This window comes from Coturnix japonica, chromosome 6 (genome assembly GCF_001577835.2).
Source record: "Coturnix japonica isolate 7356 chromosome 6, Coturnix japonica 2.1, whole genome shotgun sequence".
In the NCBI taxonomy this organism is placed as follows: domain Eukaryota; kingdom Metazoa; phylum Chordata; class Aves; order Galliformes; family Phasianidae; genus Coturnix; species Coturnix japonica.
In genome coordinates this window covers 27,215,352-27,235,741 of record NC_029521.1, presented here as the reverse complement: position 1 = coordinate 27,235,741, position 20,390 = coordinate 27,215,352, and the positions used below count along the sequence as shown (strand labels likewise).

At 37.7% G+C, this 20,390-nt stretch overlaps 1 protein-coding gene across 2 annotated transcripts in view; it reads right to left on the bottom strand.

Moving 5' to 3' along the window:
* Positions 1-20,390, bottom strand: part of PLPP4 (phospholipid phosphatase 4) — a 49,283-nt gene that overhangs the window by 15,053 nt on the left and 13,840 nt on the right. For both annotated transcript variants that reach the window (XM_032445465.1, XM_015867468.2), the window contains exons 2-5: positions 12,783-12,891; positions 8,280-8,370; positions 5,732-5,795; positions 4,157-4,281 (exon numbers count right to left, since the gene is read on the bottom strand). In XM_032445465.1, coding sequence (XP_032301356.1) covers positions 4,157-4,281; positions 5,732-5,795; positions 8,280-8,370; positions 12,783-12,788 — 286 coding nt within the window. In that variant the 5' untranslated portion in view covers positions 12,789-12,891. The remainder of the gene's footprint in view (positions 1-4,156; positions 4,282-5,731; positions 5,796-8,279; positions 8,371-12,782; positions 12,892-20,390) is intronic.

Here is a 20,390-nt window from a genome sequence, read left to right as displayed (position 1 = left end):
GTCATTTTCATAAGGAAAGTAGAAGTTGTTAAAAAAAAAAACACACAGTTTAAAAGAAACAGCACTTGTCAAAGAAGAATTTCCAATAGAAAATGGATACAACCAAAACATACAAGTTGACCATTTATTATTCTCCTTCCTGTCTATGAAGGTTGTGAGATATTTGCAAGCTGTGGTCTTGAAAGAGACACAAAAATTGACATACTTTTAGCAGTTCAATACTCCCAGAAAAAATACTTTCTTATGACTACCCAGTGAAGACTCAACACATGAAAGAGAACTCAGGTTATGAGTGTAAGAGTCTCACAATGACCTCGCTGTGCTGTTTCTCTCAACCCTCCACCATCCCAGACCCCAGCATTCATAGCCAGAAGCACACAAGACCCATGATATATATTTGCAGCACATTTGTGCTTGGTATTGGTGGCATATCTTCATTTCAACAATGAATTCTGGGTCAAAGAGGCAATTAAAATATCAAGTAGCAGGACTTTCTCCTTCTGATTCAGAGCTGTGTGTGCAAAACTTGGTACCACCAACCTGAGAAGATGAGCTGGATTCATATTTTTAAACCAAAATCTTCACAGATGAAAGTATGAAAAAAATATATGAAACAGAAACAACTCACAATATTTGACAGGACCAGTTTATAGTTGTGATATTATCAGAACCATAAAGTGAGAGTTTGCTCCTTCAGTTCTCCCCCACCTTACAGACACCTGATTGGTGAGATGGCAACATCACAGCTACCTTAATGGTCACAGTCTTCTTCTCATCTGCCTCTACGTTACAACCATCACTTCTCCTATCATAACCATGGCATATCCTATTTGAAATGCCTCTTTTGTTTCAGGCAACAACGTAGTTTACATCTGTCTGAAAGTCTATCACTTCACAAAGGTCTGTGCTCCATATTTTCTAATTTGTTTTATACAACCTTCTTGGCTCAGGAAGATGAAAGACAAGGGAATTTAAGTGGAAAAAAAAACCACCACAAACTACCCACCAAAAATACAACAAGATAATCCATGCTCTAATGAGGAAACTAAACTCTCCTTCAGGGCACAAGCGGGACACAGGTAGTTCACAACATTATTATTGAGTATACAAAGTCAGGTCAGGCAACCTGGGAGTGCCAACACTGCCACTACTATGTGTAACTACTGTTACACATCCCTAAACCACATTTCTGTCATACAACAGTCACAGCAACAGAGACTTCCTTGTTTAAGGCCACATTTTGCATGGCTGACGCTTTAGATCCTGATATAACAAAGCCTTTGACTGACAGCCTGTCCAAGGAACGCTGTAAGAAAAATGAGTTTCAGGATGAAAATGGCTCTCTTCTAAAGCTTCTAATCTTTCTATACAGGCAGTCTGGAAGCTTTCACTTGTAATTTACTTTCTTCAGTGTTCCAGTTAAGTAGAAAATACCAACCTACAGCTGGCTACTTTAAAATGTAATTCCAGAAGGGGTACTGGAGTTCACATCAACCCACATTCTCCCCATTAAAATATCTGCAGAGATGTGAAAACATGAAGGAAAACAAACACAAACATCAAAAACAGTAACCAAAATCATTTTTGCTGTCACTTCACAAATTCCACACCAAACAGGATGATAGAAACATGAAGAATGGAACTCCTTTGCTTTACCTTGTAGTGATCTCATGCTGCAGGAAGAAAGTAGCAAAGGGAAAAAAAAAGTCTTGGACTGATCTTACAAAATGAAAGCCTTCAATTAGCAGCAACTTAAGAAGGAAGGAAGGGTTAATTTTTAAAGCATGTTATTTTACTTCTTACAAAGGCAAGGGAAACATAGTTTACATATTAAACTAAGACAAAGACTGATAATGCAGAATTACAGAAACAAATTCCGAACACAGGTGACAATATCCTGAACATCCTCATTGCTTCACGCATCCAGGAAGGTAGTGAAATGTGTTTCCCACAATAACGTTTTCCACACTTCAGTCTATCAAGAAAATAAATATTACCAAGGGTATAAATTATTCTTGATAAAATACTAATGAAAGAAACCTCCATCTAAATAATTTTGCTACACAGAAGGCAAAAGGGATGGCATCCTATGAATATCAATTTGCAATTGTTTCCTTCTCCATTAGGAGAATCAAATATGTATGGATTCAATATACACAATCTCATCAGACTTAAATATTATAACATCAGGCTCCAAATAGTTAAGTTAACTTCAGAATTACCTTAATCTCACATACACTTACCAACTGATAAAAGCTATTGCATACATAACATCTCTTCATTCTCATCACATGATAATGAAAGGCTTTGTGGCAGGAAATAAATTCAACTCAGCCACATGCTAATCTTGTTCTAGTCAAAGAAGGGGAAAGCCACTCATAATTTCTATCTAAGTCCACTGGGCCATCATTCTGTTCCTACTGAATTTTCTGTGAGCTGCAGCAACATAACTCAGTGCTGATAAAAACCAATGGCAGTTACAAATAAAGCCTCAAAACATTCTGAGAGCTGCCCCACTGACATGGGGACAACTCACTCTGCATGGTGACAAGTAGTCTTGATAAGAGAACTCTGACATGGGTCAGAACTAACCAGAGCATGTTACACACACACATGCACAGACTGTTTCCAGGCTGAGCAAACCCAAAAGCATCAACTCAGCTTAAACTTTGCAGCCTTAAGGAGTAAACTGCTACAACTGCAATAAAGTAAGCAATTATAACATTTGCTGTTTACTGTGGGGTAACCTGCAGATTCTAGGTACATCAGTGTGTACTTCTACTTATTTAAAGCCTTTGTTGTTACACAGTGAACCGAGAGAATTGCAATTAAGTGTGACAGCATCTGAAGACAGTCTAAAGATAGCAGTAAGTACCATTTGTTCTAAATGGCATAGGATATAATCTGTTACTGTCTCTCTAATGTGAATCAAAACTAATAAACAAAACTTGAGGCAGCTGAATTGGTTTACCACTTAGGACTATAAAGCTTATAAGTTTGCCACAAACATCTACTACTTTCTTAACTGTTCTGGGACTCAAACAAGAAAAAGGGAACAAGATCAGCCTAGAATTTCATTCATCTAATTAAGCAACTTGTTATGTAACTCTGTTCAGTTACACAACTGGAAGTTATGAGTTTAAAAGATCAGGAAGATAAATTCCAAAGGTTTGCCTTAGTGGTACTGAACTGGCAGATCTCAGAAACAAAACACTGCAAGAAACAAACAGTATCAGCCAAAAAAAGGATAAAAACACACGCAATAAACCAAACTGGCAGTAATCAAGTTATTTTACACACCATAATAAGTTTCATGAAACCTCCTGGCATCAAACACTGTAGAAGTCAATTTCATAAGACAGAGGAAGGAACCTCTGTAACATCTGAGGTAACATAACTAACTTAATCAGGTCTGAGTTATCACAAAGTCACCTAGATATGTTCCGGTTTCCAGCACTAGCTAAGAGCAGCTGATCTATACCACAGACCATCCCATAATATCTCACATGGATAATGTGGATATTGTCAAAAGAGTAAGAAAACAGGGAATGAAAGATTCATTCATCTACCAGCAAATTATGACCACTTCCAAAGCTGTGGAGACTTCTTGAATCCATCTCATACCCAGTTTGTTACAATGAGCAGGACAGAAATCTCTCTCTATTCCTTGCTATCCCTTTCACCTCTGAGCATGCAACTTCCCATGAAGAAAAGCATTTTAGTAATATAATATTATAAAATAAAATAAAAAGAAGAAAAAAAGATTTAGTAGATCAAGTACCTGCAATATATTAACTCGAATTTATCAAAACTATGCCGGTCAAACACAGCCTGCCACATTTCATATTCCAGTGGAATATAACAGTATTTCCTATAAAAGCACAGGATGCACAAAGAGGCATGCATTAAGAAACAGGTATCCCTTCAGAACAGCAGTGTTCTTTAACCCTGAATTACGTATCACTCTACTGATAGTCATGCTATGGCTCTCAGGTGGTTCTCAAGATAAGGAGAGGGAAATTTGTGGCAGTGGTGACTGAAGACAGAATCACCCTCTAGCAAAAATCAAGCTCACCATCTAACAAATAAAGAGTAATTCCAAAACATAGACAGTACAGCTTTTCACAAAAGAAGCACTGCAAGTGAATGAACTTACAGGAAGAGTGGATACTTGGAAAGCTTTTCCTGCCTTCAGACACCAGATCTGGATCACCTGTACAGTGCATTTCAGAGTTCATTACTCCATCTGGAAAGCAGCGGTAAAAGAAATCGGGACGCGGTCTACAAAAAACACCATGGATATTAAAAATATAAATGCTGTAGTAACAAATAAACCTCAAAGCGATTATCACATTTACTGCCTATTTCACAGTGAGTACGTTTCTTCCTGCTTTTAACAGCAGAATCATTTTGTTTTTCTGAAATAAGCAATTTAAGGCAAACTGTTTGCAGGCAGGCTCTCTCAGGGAGTCTTCCAGTGCAGCATACAAGTTGTAGCCCATCTCTCCCCACAGCTTGTTTAATTTCAAAGAGCACCCAGGATCTCAGCTCTGAACATGGGTATGTAAGGCTACACCTCCCTGCAACAATCAGTCTTGCAGAACACTTCCAGGGACAGAGCAAAGTAGTGTAGCAACCCCACAAAGTTTCACAGGTCTCATTGACACTTGGTTGTGAACAGGACAGCTTAGGTTATGGAACTGTCACCAGAACAACCATTTCCCATTGCAAGTCTCCACGCTGCCTCTGTATATGCAATGATCAAACCAAGATTCTTTTGCCCTGCTCTGAGCTGAGTAGTAGCACGTAGGTTTGACTGGTATCACAGTGACTGAGCTAATAAACCTTGCAGAGAAGCAAGGTGAACGACCACATTCACAGACAAGCTGACAGAGCAGCTAGCTGCCTTGGAGTGCAGGCAAAATGAGCTCACGTCTGCCTGAAAAAGATGGTGCAGACATTCTTAATTGTACTGCAAAAGCACTCCTTAAAATAAAAGTGCCAAGTACTTTTCCTGTCAGGGCATCAGCCCTGTAGCAGAGAGGGTCCATCAGAGACCATGCACAAATACTTAATGTTGCAATGCACCTGAAGCTAATCGGTTAAATGGTGTACAAATTCAAGTCATTTATACACTTTTCAGGAGAATTTTTGATAAAGAGCCAAACCTACTTGAAAATTATTTTCCAGAAAATTGGTTTGCTATAATTATTTTTGGTTCCTTCATTCAAATTTACGCTGCTCTTAAAGAATGGCCAACCAAGAAATGTGCTCACTGCTCAGCTCCAAGGTCTGCTGTTCCCACACTGAGCAATATAATTCACATAAAATGCAGGCAGTGGTTTATATCAAGGCTCAGTTGATTTCTGTTTCAGCAAACTAGTGGCACTGGCATCTAAACTCCCACACACTGTGACCCTTCTGCATTATCAATGTAATAAACTGGCATACGCTCAACATCTCTCCTTTCAGACTCCTCATTTGTCTGGATCCTCCAACTGGTCAAACAAATAAGACAACACAAGGGTACACATTCCTATCACAGTTGGATGTCACATAATGAAGTTATACAACACCTGTACTAGGGCAAGGACAGTTTTCCAGGGGCTTCTGCTAACTCAATATGCTTTGGAACAGCAGTTATCTTTTTATTGAGATGTATTGTACCTGTCACCTCTATCTTAGTTTCTTTAAAAGTTAAAGCCAACATTTATAATATGACAAGACTTACCTTCCCACTATTAATTTAATAGTATTTGTGCAGACTCCATTCAGAGCTAGAGCCAAGGAAACAGCTACAAAACAGAATGGGGAAAAAACAAACAAACAAACAAAAACACAACAGAACAATAGCAACATAAATACCAAGCTATATACTGTAGCATTACAGCATTTGATTTACAAACTGAAAACTGAAGGAGCTTTGAAGCCAACTGTATTGTTTCAGAATTACCCATATTTAGGGTATACCCCAAAGCATCACATAACTTACTTTATTCTGCTTTTATTCTTCAAAACCCAACTCTCCTATTTGCGCAGACATAAACCACCAATTAGTAACAATAATTAGAGAATCAGTTTCTGTGTTTATCACTTTTGTAGTTTACTAAATTAAAAACTTATGCTCTTTTGGTCAATAATTCCTGTATATACCTCTCCTGAAGTTGTGTATACGTAAATACAAACACATGGATACATGCATATGTATGACCCTAGAAACAGTCTATTTTAAAGCTAAAGAACAGCCTTTTGGCTAAAATTAGAAATGAATGATCTTTTATTTTTCTTTCAAAAGGATGTGAATGTTTTGAATAAAAATCTCAACATTTTCCCGATATTCCCTCCTAGGATTTACCAACTTTTCTAATAAAACAGGAGTAATAACCAGGAGTTCTCATGTTAGGTATGACTGGATGCTATTCTTTATTTGCACTTTCACACCAAGTCCCAAGACTTTCCAAATAACCTCATCTAAAGCCTGCAGATATCTCAGCCTTGATTTCAGTGGCACTTAGATCCACTCTCTTTTAGTATATAACTAATCCAACGTTGCAGTCCTCAATGTAGCTCCCTGTTACAGGACACACATCACTGAATTTTATTCCCTCATCAGAAAAAATATAAGTAAATAAATCAGGCTAATCTTTGATTTCCAGAACAGTTGCAGTAATAGAGCTTTTGAATGTGACAGCTGCATGAGCTATTTTCCCATTGGACTGCTGCCCCAGATGCTGCACTTCAGCAGCATTCATCCTACCTCCATAAAATCATTGCCTGAGGATATTATAGATCATAAAGATGTGTGCTGAAGGATCTTTTTTTTAGGTAAAAAAGAATAAAAAAGGAAGATCTCCATGAAAACAAAATAAGGGTTCTCGGACTTTCATATTTCAACAATAGCTGCCAAAGGGACAAGTAAATTCTAAACAGTGATACTGTTCTAAACAGTCTTCCACTTTCAGCACCGGTGTTAACAGTGACTACTTATGCCCATGCTCTTTTTTCCTCTCAATTGTTTTCTCTTGGTTACTTATAGTGATCATATACCATAAGAAACATGCACAATTCCAAAAAATCAAATGCACATGAACAGCTTTGTTACAGCACTACATCCTCTATTTTAAATAAAGGTAAATGCAGAGGTACCTCCTTTCCAAGACATGTAGTAAAGCTTTCTCTTTTCATTAAGCCACTGTTTGTGACATGTCTGAATTAACCATGAATTAATTAACTTCCACTGTTATATATTGTTTACAATGGCAACCTAATTATAAGGTATCTGTGTGAAGCTAGCAAAAAAAAAATAGTAATAATTACGTTTTCACTGCCCACCACAATGTGCATAACTGTGTCAAAGAGACAGGCACTTTGAGAGAAAGGATTAATGGCACCTATAGCAGGAAGCTGACTGCTGCTTAGCCTCAATGCATTGCATCACCTTTCTTATATTAAGACCTATGTGATGAGCAAAGCATTTTCACATCCCTTTAACTACTTATTCCTAAAGAAATTCACCTTTTGAGGGATTTCTTGTTCTTTCATTATGGATGTTATGTGCTAGATCTCAGCACAAACCAGCAAGGCTATCAGTTAAAGAACCTTTACATCAGCTTACTTAAGCATAATTAAGCCACAAGGAGTTCTACATCTGTGGCACACAGGGATACCTTGCAGAACGGAATGTCAAGGTTGAGGTTTCCTTAAAGTGAGAACAGCGGGGAACATGGACCTGAGAACAGAGATTCCTCATGGGCGCTACAGAGGGAATCATAACAGAAGGCAGCAATAGCAGAAAAACCCAAAAGCCTCTTTTAAAAAGGTGAGAAAAACAGATGAAGAAATTAAGCCAAAGCTCTTTTTCTTCACACACCACAGAAGGTGAAACTCAGCACTGTTACCGTACACAATTTATTAATCAAGGTTACCACAACTCAATAGACTTGACAATAAAATATCTCTGTAAGTCATTTCAGAATTTACTGCAAATGACTGTTGGAAACCAAATCAAAACTAGGATCTTCTCACACTTGTGTTAGAGCACCTGGAGAAAGAACAAGCTGATCACATTCTGGCCTTTGCTAGCTAGACTTTTAAGAAAGGTACATTTAGAAGCACACATAAAATCAAAGACTGCAACATGGCTTGCAGCTACAGCTGTACTGAAACCTACTGTAATGGATTGCAATGGAAATAGGTTTTCTTCATGGCTCAAACTACAACTGGAATTGATCTCTGAGAACTATCACATATCTTCCATCTTGCAGTATGACATACGTTACCTAAGAAAGCCTCTTTAATCTCAGTCTTGTCTGTCCGCCGGATTATTTTCACCACAAAAATGACTGCCAGTGGCGTAAGGAATGAAATTGCCTGTAAGAGGTAACAAATATGGTGTGTGAGCATCGATTACTTTTCAGTCCAACTGACTAATAATTAGTTCCAGTTAGCTCCATTTAAGCTGGAAGGCTGAATGATCTTTATCAAACTCTTGACCTCGAGCAAAGTGGGATGATTTGTCTTTGCAACTACAGGGCAACGAATACATTAAAGCTGTAATAAAATTTTGAGCTATAATTGATTTGTAATTGCCTGGAGCTACATTTTAAGTGTCAGCTTCATAAGTGAAAAAATGCAACAAATTCTCAATTCTCCTAATTCCCCTAAATTCACATTCTGATCCATAGAGAACCTGTATGTGGATCTGCACTAAGTATTGCTCCAGGAGGCAGTCCAGACAGACTGTGCTCTCTGCAAGACCCTATCCAATCCAACACCACGTTTGATTTTCTGAAGAGCATCTGCATCAGCACAGAACATTGTGCACAATAGTTGATGACTGACATTAAATGTGCCTGTTAACTCTAAAGCATCCCACTCAGTGCAATGCTAATACATTACAGGCTCTCCTCCCATCCCAGCTTTCTCTGCAGACATAAATCAGTTTCTCCCAACTATAATACCAAGGAGTTTATCATTAGTAGCTTCCCATTTAAAACATGAGTTTGTTCCTAGTTGATTCTTCCATCATCTTGTATCAGACCTTCAATCACAAAAGGCAGCCTGGAAGACAAGGTTGACCAGTTCCTGTCTGAAATCTACAAACCTCTTCACAATCACATTTCTTTAAAGGCAAATCAAGGTCCTTCAGAAGCCTTCTAGCTCATGCAGAAAAACGAAAATGACTGTTCTTAAATAAGGCAAAAAGTAAGTTGCACATGGCACTTGTGGGGACCAAAGCCCCACTAAAATTATGCTGTCTTTACCGATACTAAAACACAACTTACTTCCCCACTGAAATAAAAGAGACTCTGATTCAGAACACGAATTATGATCAAAGGTCTGCAATTCCTTTCTTCTTCTTATGACACCGACTAATCCTAATCCTCATTTTACACTTTTCATGTTGATGCACACTTAGCACAAAAATGCCCTGCATTTATTACTTTGGTACCGAATCTTGGACAAAATTCTCCTCACCTGCATCTGCAAAATATTATCTAACTCTGTGAGCCACGCAGATTAAAGCAGTCTGGAGTTTGCTTTCCCTTATTTTTTTTTACATTTAGAAAGAAAGCCAGAGATTTTTGCAAAAGAAACATAATTTTTATGTGAAACTCACTCAGCCTGGAAACAGAAGGAAGCTTTAAGCTACAGAAAAGTTTCTATCTACACTCAGCAATAGCTCAGTATCTACTTTCAAAGACAAGGAGTAAAATAAAAATCTTTAAAGCAAATCCTAGAATTGTTAGTTTTATTCCAAAAAGTAAGGTCTGCCTCTGGGAAAGAGAAGAAAAAAAGTTCTCCATTTCATTGTTGAAGAATGTGTTGTAATATGGGCAGGCTGACAGGCCTGTAGATGTGGCTTAATGGAGTTAGAAATCCTTGGAACAAGCAGGAGCAGCAAAAAGTCAGTGAAGAATAGAATTCAAGTAGCAACTTGTTTCAAGCCACTTCACAATCAATCTTTGGAAATCTAGTAAAACTACAGACATCCCCATATTTTACAAGCTTGTGGATATTTTATAGAGATAAAGAACCGCTTGCTGTTCCTTACACAAAAGCAATAGCTGAAGGGTTTGGGTTTTTTTCATTCCACAACAAAACACGCACAGGAAGCTTTGACTTACCAAAAAGATTCCTTCTCCTTTATTTCTTAAAATGATTTTGTATGGCTCATATCCATAACAGGTTTAATAGCAGCCTGAAGAGCAACACTAACCTCAGATACATCTCTGTAATGTTTTATTTTCTAGCAGTGAAATATTCCAACACATTTCCTTGCTTTGCTGAAACAACAGACAAAAAGCCTATCCGTCTCATTTGTTATTCATCCTGGCAAGCCAAAGATACGCTACAGTTACACCCCACAGAGAAGCACTCCATCTACTTTGATAAAACCCACTTCCACATACAGCATGATTTGCACATGGAACAGCAGTGGTTTCCAATACTGTTTTGCATTAGGATCTCATAGGGTTTTCTAGTGGCTGTGCCTTTGGTCAGAGCCCTCCTCACAACAGTGTGGCAAAAGAAATCCCGCTTTCCAAGGGAATCTCACACACCACTCTTGTACATAGAAAGTAGTGACCGAATAGCACCAGATGTGACTACTCTCACTGACACATTTCATACTACTCCAGTTCTATCCCCCATGACATGCAGTGCTGTGTTGTGAGCCTCCACATGAGGATCCAGTGAGTTCCATTGCCTTAGTTCTACTGCATTGTAGCAAGAAGAAAGCAGTGCACTAATATAGTGTAGTGTTTTAGAGATGGACAATGGAAATTATAAGGCACTGGCATCTTCACACTGGTCAAAGCATTAGGCTTAGACCTATTTTCCCCATTCAGTCCTACTGTGCATTTTCTTCTGCTGTTCTTTCCTGTCTCTTGCCAGCACTATCTGTAAAGCCTGTATCATCAAAGGATGGGAAGGAATAGGAAGAACAAGAGGTGAGAAGCCATCCAGTTTTTTCCTCATTTTGCTGGTGACACTCTTACATATTCACAACAGAGTCCCAGAACTGAAGCAAAGTCAGATGAAGGTGGATAAGACAGAGGCTCCAAGCCTTGTATCTCAGGGGAGCAATGAAAACAATGCAGTCTCACTACCCCAGCACAACCTCACATTGCAGCTTTCACTGGGAGGTAAAATCCTGCAGCATAAGTTCTAATCTTTCACCAAGATCAGATTGGCTGGAAACAGGGGAAACCAGAATTAACAGATAGACCATAAACCATTGTAACATCCATGGTGTGGTATGGTAGTACTGTGAAATCTGGTGTAAACTTGAGATTGTGTAAATGACTGTGTTTGCTTCTTCTAGACAGTGATGCTGCCCCCTCATTTGATAAGAAGGGAAGCCATAAGCACAGAGCAGCTTCCATGCTCTTGTTTAAGTTAAAGAATGGCAAGTGTATTTTTAATACAAATACAAAAGCTTCATTTTCTTCTGGCTGAAGACACTCTGAGGTGGGCTCCCACACACTTCTATGCATCAAGAGTAGTTAACAGTACCGTGCACTTCACAAGACAAGGAATATCCAATACTACAGAGACAGAACAAGGCTCAGGTCTTCAAGTCCTAATGATGTGCCTGCTACCAATGCAGAGGTCAGCTTCATGTCATTGTATCTGGATTTGGAGTATTCACAACATTTATCTTAAATGCAACTCTCTGAGTATAGAGCTATCATATACATATATGAACTCTGCAGAAGTTCATAAATAAGATCTAAGAGATCACCTTCTGGTAAGCCATAGCAATATATTTTAATACTGGAATATAATAATAGCCGCAATAAACTCTTTACATAATGAGGGCCTGTGATCAACGTTAAAGTCGTCAAAGAAAACTCCTGTACAATGATTCACTATTGGTCGTTAGACCCTTCAGTTATAAACAGAGATCAGATAAACTAAGCAGCAAGGTAATACTCAGCCTAAGAGAAAATAGCAAAACTAGTCTTTCTTTTCACAGAATTATTTCATGTTTCATTTTGGTTGCTGTTGTTTGCCGTGCCCCTTCCTGAAAAATGTCCACATTGTGCTTCTCCAGACAGACCTGTTTGTTTTAATAACCCAAACTATATCCTCTAATTTCCTAGCATTTATTTACTGGTCTATCTCACTACTCTCTTATTCATGTAGACTATTTGATAGTTAATCATTACTGCTAGTTAAACTTACCAAACCCATGAATTTTGATAACCAGACCAACAGTCAAAATCAGACAGTCTGCATGTCAGCATGAGTTACGATGGCGAGAACCAGAAGAACACTGGCAGCAAAGCTTCTCTACTGTGCATTTAATGCACTCCCAATACCTCAGGACTGCTGGCAAAAGCCAAAACAAAGGTTTTTTTCTACAGTATTTGGAGACAAATATCTCAGTGCCTTCTATGCCTAACACAAATCGGATTTCAAAATTTAAGCACTTAACCTAATAAGAGCACTTAACCTAATAACAAGGTTTAGTGAGGTCACACAACCAGCTAATTCTAAAAGCTTGGCTAATTGTATCTCTAGCATCTCTCTACTTAGCACTAGTTTTATTCTTAATCTTAGGAATCAGCATTCCTAAATTCAATATGGTATTAGTGGTTTTTAGACGGTCTCCACAATTCATCACTTTTAACTAGTTTGGACACCCCTGTTTTGGAAAATAATGGTCATTACAATTAAAGGAACAAGCTGTTCTTGTGAAAGGTTTCTTATTACTTGTCAAATGGTAGTGGACTTAAGTTTACAGCTATCAAATGATCATGAAATACAGTACTTACAAACATAAGACGAGTAGGGATGTTGTCTGATTGCACCAAAGGATTTTTATACAACCAGATCTCTTCTGGCTGGATAACCCGCTGGAATGGATCCAAAAATTCTGTAAAACTGAAAATAACAATTGAAGATAATTTTTAAAATTTATTTATGTATTTAGGAATGATAAAAACAAACATCAAACTCATGACTATTTAAAACTTTCCCTCACATTAATTACAGTATAGTGTGCATTAATTACCTTTATGATACACTCCTATCCTACACCAGTGCATTATAAAACCTTCATTAATATGGGAAAATGGTTTTTAAAAGCCTATATTCTACAACTTTAAAGAAGTTCCATTGTCCCATTATACTTTTGTGGGGAAAGTGTGCAAAATATTGTGGTAGTAGAAAAATCACATGCCGTAGATGCTTTACACTGAAGAAACTAAGTACCAGTTATCAAACACAAAGGGCATTTCAAACAGTGACAGGGACAGCACTGGTGGACAAGGAAAGAGCTCTGGAAGATCCTTAGTGCAGTCCCACACAATAATCTTGTCTCTGAGTTGCAGATGGAAATAAATAGGTTGGTTGGAAGCCATATTCTAAGAGCTATGGTCAACAGTTTGATATTGTGGTAGAGACCAGTGATGAGTGATGTCCCTTCAAACGAAGGAGAATTTGTTTTTTGGCATTCCAATACTTAAACTGGGCCTTTAAGAAAGATGGAGAGACATTCTTCACCAGGGTGTGTAGTGATAGACAAGAAAATGTTTTTAAACAAAAAGAAGATATATTTAGAATAGAGATAAGAAAATTCCTTTACTAGGATGGTGAGGCACTGGCACAGGCTGCCCAGAGAAGCTGTGGATGCCCCATCCCTGGAAGTACTCGTGGTCAGATTGTACAAGGCTTTAACCAATCTGATCTACGGAATATGTCCCTGCCCATGGCAAGGACACTAGAACCAGACAACTTTTAAAGTCCTTTCCAACCCAAACTATGATTCTACAATCTTATGACTACATCTTTCAGATTGTTGCATCTTTTCTGACATACTCTCCAAGCTATCTGCCGGTTTGATGACTGTTTTGAAGCAGATCTCAGAGCACTGGGGGTGATGGACATACCATGGAAAGCCTTGAAGCAGAAAAGCGTCCTTTGACGTATCTAGGCCTCAAAGCATTTCTTCAGAATGTGAAGAATAAACAATACACAAACATTTATGCTTCAAGGTGATCTCAGTATTTCCAAAAACCAGTGCACTTTTAGAAGATGTGTCACATTAGAACAGAGATTTAATTATTTTGACATGATGACACTTGACATTATGAGCAGATGTTAAGTCAGTTAAAGATGTGTTTCTTTCCTCTTTGTCTTTTCTTCTTTACTCCTAATTATGTAAGAAAGTTGGAAATCAAGTAAATTGATTATTTTTTGTTTCTCTGATTTCATCATTCTCGGGAATCATAATGACCTTGAAAATATGTACTATCCTACAGCTGAATTTCTTTAAATGCACGTGCTAAAACGATGAAATTGTAAAAAAACAGCATTTAATTCCAAATGGTTTTCTGATTATTATATATTATCTTTGTAATCTTCTGAAGAAAGATTAACGTCAACAAATCTATCAGTGTCAGCAATAGTTATTACAATTACCATCTTATTTAGTAGTAGCATTTTTTTGTCCATCGCCTACTAAATCTGATTATGTATCCATTTTTAACTCTTACCTGTGTTATTGTCTTCCAAGAAAACTGGTAGAATATTACACAGCAACATGCAAACAAACAAACAAAAATGCTTAAGCTGTGTCAAAAACAGTTCAAGTCACCAGTGAAGGTGAAAAATATGGATATAGAATATGGTGGCATATTATGTCTGTGTGAGTAAAACAGAAATTAAAAGTAAACAGTCAAAGGAAAGTGACTACATCAAAAGAAATCACTTTTTCCATCCTCAGAAAGAGCTCAGCTGCTAATTAAATTTTTATAACCGAAATTCATATGAGAACAATTCTCCTCTTTATTTGAAGCATCACGGATGGGCAACTGGGTAGAAGATTTCACTAGCTTGGAGGCAATTCCCTTTGTACTCTATTAAACAATCATGAGGACATAGTAGTTTCTAAGCTGCCTGACACTTAGTGATTTATGTTCCTTCAGTGTAACCAAAAATTCAGTCTACTACTATTCATAAGCTAACACAAGCTTGTTTAAATGATTAGATGTTGTTAGAAAAGGATGTGGACTTTGGATAAAGAAAGCTAGTTTCTAGACATTTTCTGTTATGGCTGAACATAGAAACTCAATGACATAATACTCACGGGTAGCAGGTGAGTATTCCTTCATAAAAGTATATAAAAAATACACTATTAGGTTCTTTGTCTTTACATTTGCTGCACATTTACAAATTTACTCAGCATTTTTAACAGTTTATTAAACATGGTTTTGAGTAGGTCAGTCTGATAGCATATACTAAAGGCATAAAGAATTTCCATTAACTTCAAGAGTCTTTTAATGTCACTTTCAAGGGAAAGTAAGAGAAACCAGTTGTAATAAGATGAAAACCTCAGTGATGAACAAGTATCCAAGTGCCTGAAGTTGCTTTGGGCATCCCAGCTTACTGCCTAAAAGACTACACTAAATAAAAATTGCCTTATTTTCTAAGGACACAAGCACTTCCAAGTTACATTACCTAGATTTTCATTTAACAACACTCTGCCCTCTAAGATAATTTCTGTGCAAGTACCACACCACAGACCGATCAAGGTGAAGTTCAGTGGTAACAAATGAATCAAACACTGAATGACCTGTGTGAATTAAACCCTATGACCTGTGCTTCTACCATGTTCTTCATCTCCTATAATGGCAAAATATTGCTTAGCATCTTACCTTAGCACTTCAAATGCTGTAATAAAACCCAGTAATAAAAGCTTTTATCATGTATATGCCAAGTTAAATCATGCAATTGGTTGCCCTAAAGTTAAAGCTGCAGAGCTGCGAGTAGCATCAGCAAGACAGAAGCTGGGAGGGCTCTGTACAGCTTCTCCTAATTACAGCAGTATATATACAAAACATAACTCAGTGAAACATCCTCACACAACTGATCTGCAGCCCCAAAGTAATTAAAGAAGCACCACGAAGTAAAGCACAGCATAGGGCACAACAGCTGTGAAGGAATTTCCCTTAGGGATTACAGGCACATGACGAAGGTTGAACAGAAAGCTGTCACTGTTTACACCAGTTGGGTGTATCACTCCAAATGCTGCTTTTGCACATTGTCTGCTCACATCAGAACTTATTTTACCTGACCTGCTCCAACCTGCTAGAAGAGCATATTAAAGGAAATTTAGAACTTCTTAGCAGACTCTTCCAAAGAAAGAGAAAATATTAAAAGCTTGACAGTCTGTGGCTGGAGTGCAGAATCAAATACAGCAGCTTACATACATGAGTCTATTATTTGGGGAAAAAAATAATGTTTTTATTGGTTCTTCATAAACTTCAATGGAAACCTGTTATTTTACCCATCATATTGTAACTGCACTGAGTCAGTTCAAGCAATTTACACTTGCACTGAGAAGCGATAAAGAAGCAGCTCTAACAAAAAAAAGTAAGTTTTACATCTACCTTTTTGAGCTCTAAAAAGCTGTGTTGTATTTCCCAATACAAGGCCATGCAGTATATGCACCTGTCACTTTTGATTAATAATCTGTAATCCTAATGTGGAGCTTTACTGGGTTTGAATGTTCTGCAGGATACAGGATAACATGCACCAGAAATGCCTTAAAAAGATAATTCAGTGGCAGTTTTTGTTGCTACAGAAATGGGAGGATCTGTTGCATCCCTACACTTGCAGAAACCCTCTGTTTGTTTGTAAGCAAGCATTCACAAAGACTGTGTATTGTCAGAAAGGGAATATAGCTAGTGTAACACAGAAACATAGAATCCTTAGGGTTGGAAGGGACCTTTAAAGGTCATCTGTTCTGACTCCCCTGCAATGAACCCACAGCTCCATCAGGTGCTCACAGCCACATCCAGCCTGACCTTGTGTCTCCAAACACTGCATACCTTATATCCTTTATTTTAGCAGCTTAATTTGTAGATTAGAGTAGATGCTATGAAGGTTAGCAAATGTCTCCTCCTGTGGCACTTGTCTAGTGAATGTGTGATCTTTTCCTACCCCTGAGAAATTGCCTTTATTATTCTACTCCTAGCAAACAATGATCTTCAGTCCTAATATTCTTGCAGATATCCCAAATGAAGAACAGTGTCAGTCTAATAATGTTCCTAAAACAGTATGTCTCAAGTAAGGCATTTGAAAGCTCTGTTTCATTAAAAAGACAAAACAACCCTAGCAAGACTTGCCCACAATTAACAGAAATCAGCAGAAGCATTACATTAGAAAGCACATAAGAACAGAACTGAAGGAATAAGGAGGAAAGCGGGCAGACATTAATCCAGTAAAATTAAGTGTAAGGAAATATAAGAAAAAAAATAACTGTGATAATCTAAAAAGCATTTTACATTTAGTTTTTATTTAACAACAATAGCAAGTAGAGGATGTTTTCTCCAGGGTAGGTTTGGCTTTGGATGAGTCACTATCACCTGATGGAAAAGACTTCTGAATATTTTAAATTAGCAATTGCAATGTTGTGTTTAATTAGCACATATGCCCACATCAGCCCTCTAGATATGAGAAATCATTTTGAGTAAGGGATTTAAAATAAATCCTGATGCAGATTAATATAATAAATATAGATGCATAAAATCATGGTCCTATTTTCCAGATGTGATGACAAAGGAGTTTCCAGCATCCTTTTTTAATCGTACTAGCATAGCACAGTGCCCAGATTTCCTTCTGTTCTCCTTGCAGCTCGCATGACACCCCAGCCACTGGACCCTTCTCTGATGTGCTATTTGGGGCAGTATTTACTCAAGCTTCACCAGCTGTGCCTGGGATTAGGCCCAAGTCTGCATGACATGCTGCAGCATGACTTGAGCTACACGTACCCAAATTGAATATAAGGAAGAAGTGGATTAAAACCAGACCCACCACTTCTGCTCAATTTTTCCCTTCCAAGCTTAGCCCAAATTCAAGAAATAACATGACTTAAATGACAGGAGTCTTGCTGTTTATGAGACGATATACAAATGATATGTAAATGCTCTTAGAAAATACTAAATAGTGAGCCAACGATTCTTTCACAACACTGAAAAGAGAATAGCCTGGAGTACAAGAATTTAATGTGAATTTCCTTAGTACCTAAATTATATCTCTACTGTTTTCTCTACCACAGCATTTCAACTACCTCTGGACATTTCCCTCATGACATTACCTCAGGCACACTAAACCTACAAGGAAAGAGAAAGGATTACCCAAACAGCACAAGCCATCAACAAAGCCAAACAGTTGAGCTGTGAGAACTTCCAGCCTCTACGATCTCCTTGTTCGTGTGCTGCCTGCACATTTAGCCTTAAACACAGCTGAGATTCACTACTGCCAGAATGAAGAAATGAAGCCTGGAAGACTTCCATGCATGGGGAAGTTGGGCATCTGGGAGTTAAAATACTTAACCAGCTTAGATTCAACCTTTTTGCCATCATTTCTTCCCTAGAGAAGTGAAACATTTGGAAATGAGCACAGCAAAAGAAACTGGGAATAGTTGGTCATGCTGCATTGCAGCTTTGAACCGAAGAGACAAGTGGTTATATTGAAACAGGAAGAAAGCACTGTAAAGCGAGGCACACCGTCATATTAAGGCTGTTTTTAAATCTTCTTTCACATAACACAGAAAGAGATCTTTGCCTCTTTTCTCTCCTGCTCAGCAGAATGCTACTAACAAAATAAAAAGAGAGAGAAAAAAAAAAAAAAGATGAAATAAAAAGCTCTGAAAGCATTTAGCAGCTTCTGAGGTGAATAAGCAGATCAGTTATTGTGATCCCTGCTCACACAGCAACAGAGATGTAGATCAAGCTCAAGGCAAGCAAGCTAGAGATGCTTCTTATTGTCAGTGTACTATACTTAAGTCAATGCAGTGGAGCTGCAGTACTGCAACTTGCAATGGAAGCAACCAAAAGTGATAGTCTTACAGTGGTATAGACACCAGCAAAGTGCAAACCACTGCATACTCTTTTCTTTGCATACCTATCATTTTTGTTAATGGACTCTCAATTTATGGTATCCATTGTTCCCTCTATAGAATTTTTTTATTAAGTATTTCCTATTACAAAAGCCATCTCACAGAAGTCGTGTGTTTGTGTGTGTTTTTGGGGAGATGGGAAGAGAAAAAGAAAACCTTTAGTAGTTCAAACACTGACAAAGCCGGCAGAGGTTTCAAAGCCTACAGTGGTACACAGCTGTAAATAATAGAAGAGTAGAATTCATATTACAGGTTAAAATCACCCAAGCAAGTATCTGAGTAATGAAACAAAATACACTGCAGACGGTCAACATTTTGCTTCCCATGCATTTTAATGATTGATTTTATCACCTTAAATGCTTTTTAGCCAAACAAACAGCTCTCAGCAGTTCCTCGCACAATTATCCTAATGTTATAGCAATTCTTGATCAAGCAGGAACATATCATTTTAACCACAACAGCTTTTTTTGTTTGGGAATCTGTCAAATTCCATTCATCTTACTTTTAAAAATGCAGGTTATAAAATGAAACAATTCAGTACAATTCAAGAGTCAGTTTCCGGGCCGAGATCTTCACTACATTTAATATGAATTTACAAATCATTTTGTTCCCATTCTTCCTTTCAAGTTGTTTTAAGCAATTACTTCATTATTGTCAGAGGGGGAAAAAAAAAAGACCTGCCTAACTATATTCAAAATCAAAATTAAATCCAACTATTGTAAACTCACTCACTCCAAAAACACTTGTGTGAATAATTACATGTTCCAGAGACTAGCATTAATAATGATTTTATATATATTTATATATATAAACAGTGAATGTGAACATAACTTTTAGCATTTTATGATAATTACTGATGTCCAATAGTCCAATGGCAAGAGCTACTCTCCTATTAAGCACCTTGGACACAAGAGGAATAAAATCATTAATCGCTTCTGTGTTGGCCATGAGAATACAGTCAGGCTTTTAGAACTCTTCTCCCATTAGGGAAAATGAGCAGCTAATGAAGATATAATGCTTTATATCAAATGATGTTTGACATGCTGTTTTCAATTTGTAAGGTTTCACAATACTTGGTACAGTGCCACACAGCTGACATATTTCTGAGCTGACAGTTACACCTTCGTTATCAATTCTGAGGTCAGCAGTAAAACATCTTAATCAAAATACAGTAAAACACTGAAATGCATGATTGCATGGTTAAATATTTCATGTAATCCATGATTTCATTTTCCTCACAGTCTTATCAGTGCAGAGTCTTTAGAATAAGGTATCTGGTGTGGCAATGCCCTCCAGCCATAAGAGATCATCAGCTTCTGCTCTTATCTCTGCTGAAGTATTCTCCAGGTAACTCACTATTAGTTAATACCATTCCTTTCTCTGCCCATCAGCATGAGCCAAACATAAGATGTTGCTCAACGCCTCCAACGTGCTGATATTGATGCACAGGCAGAACAAGTCCCAGTCTGCTAAGTCA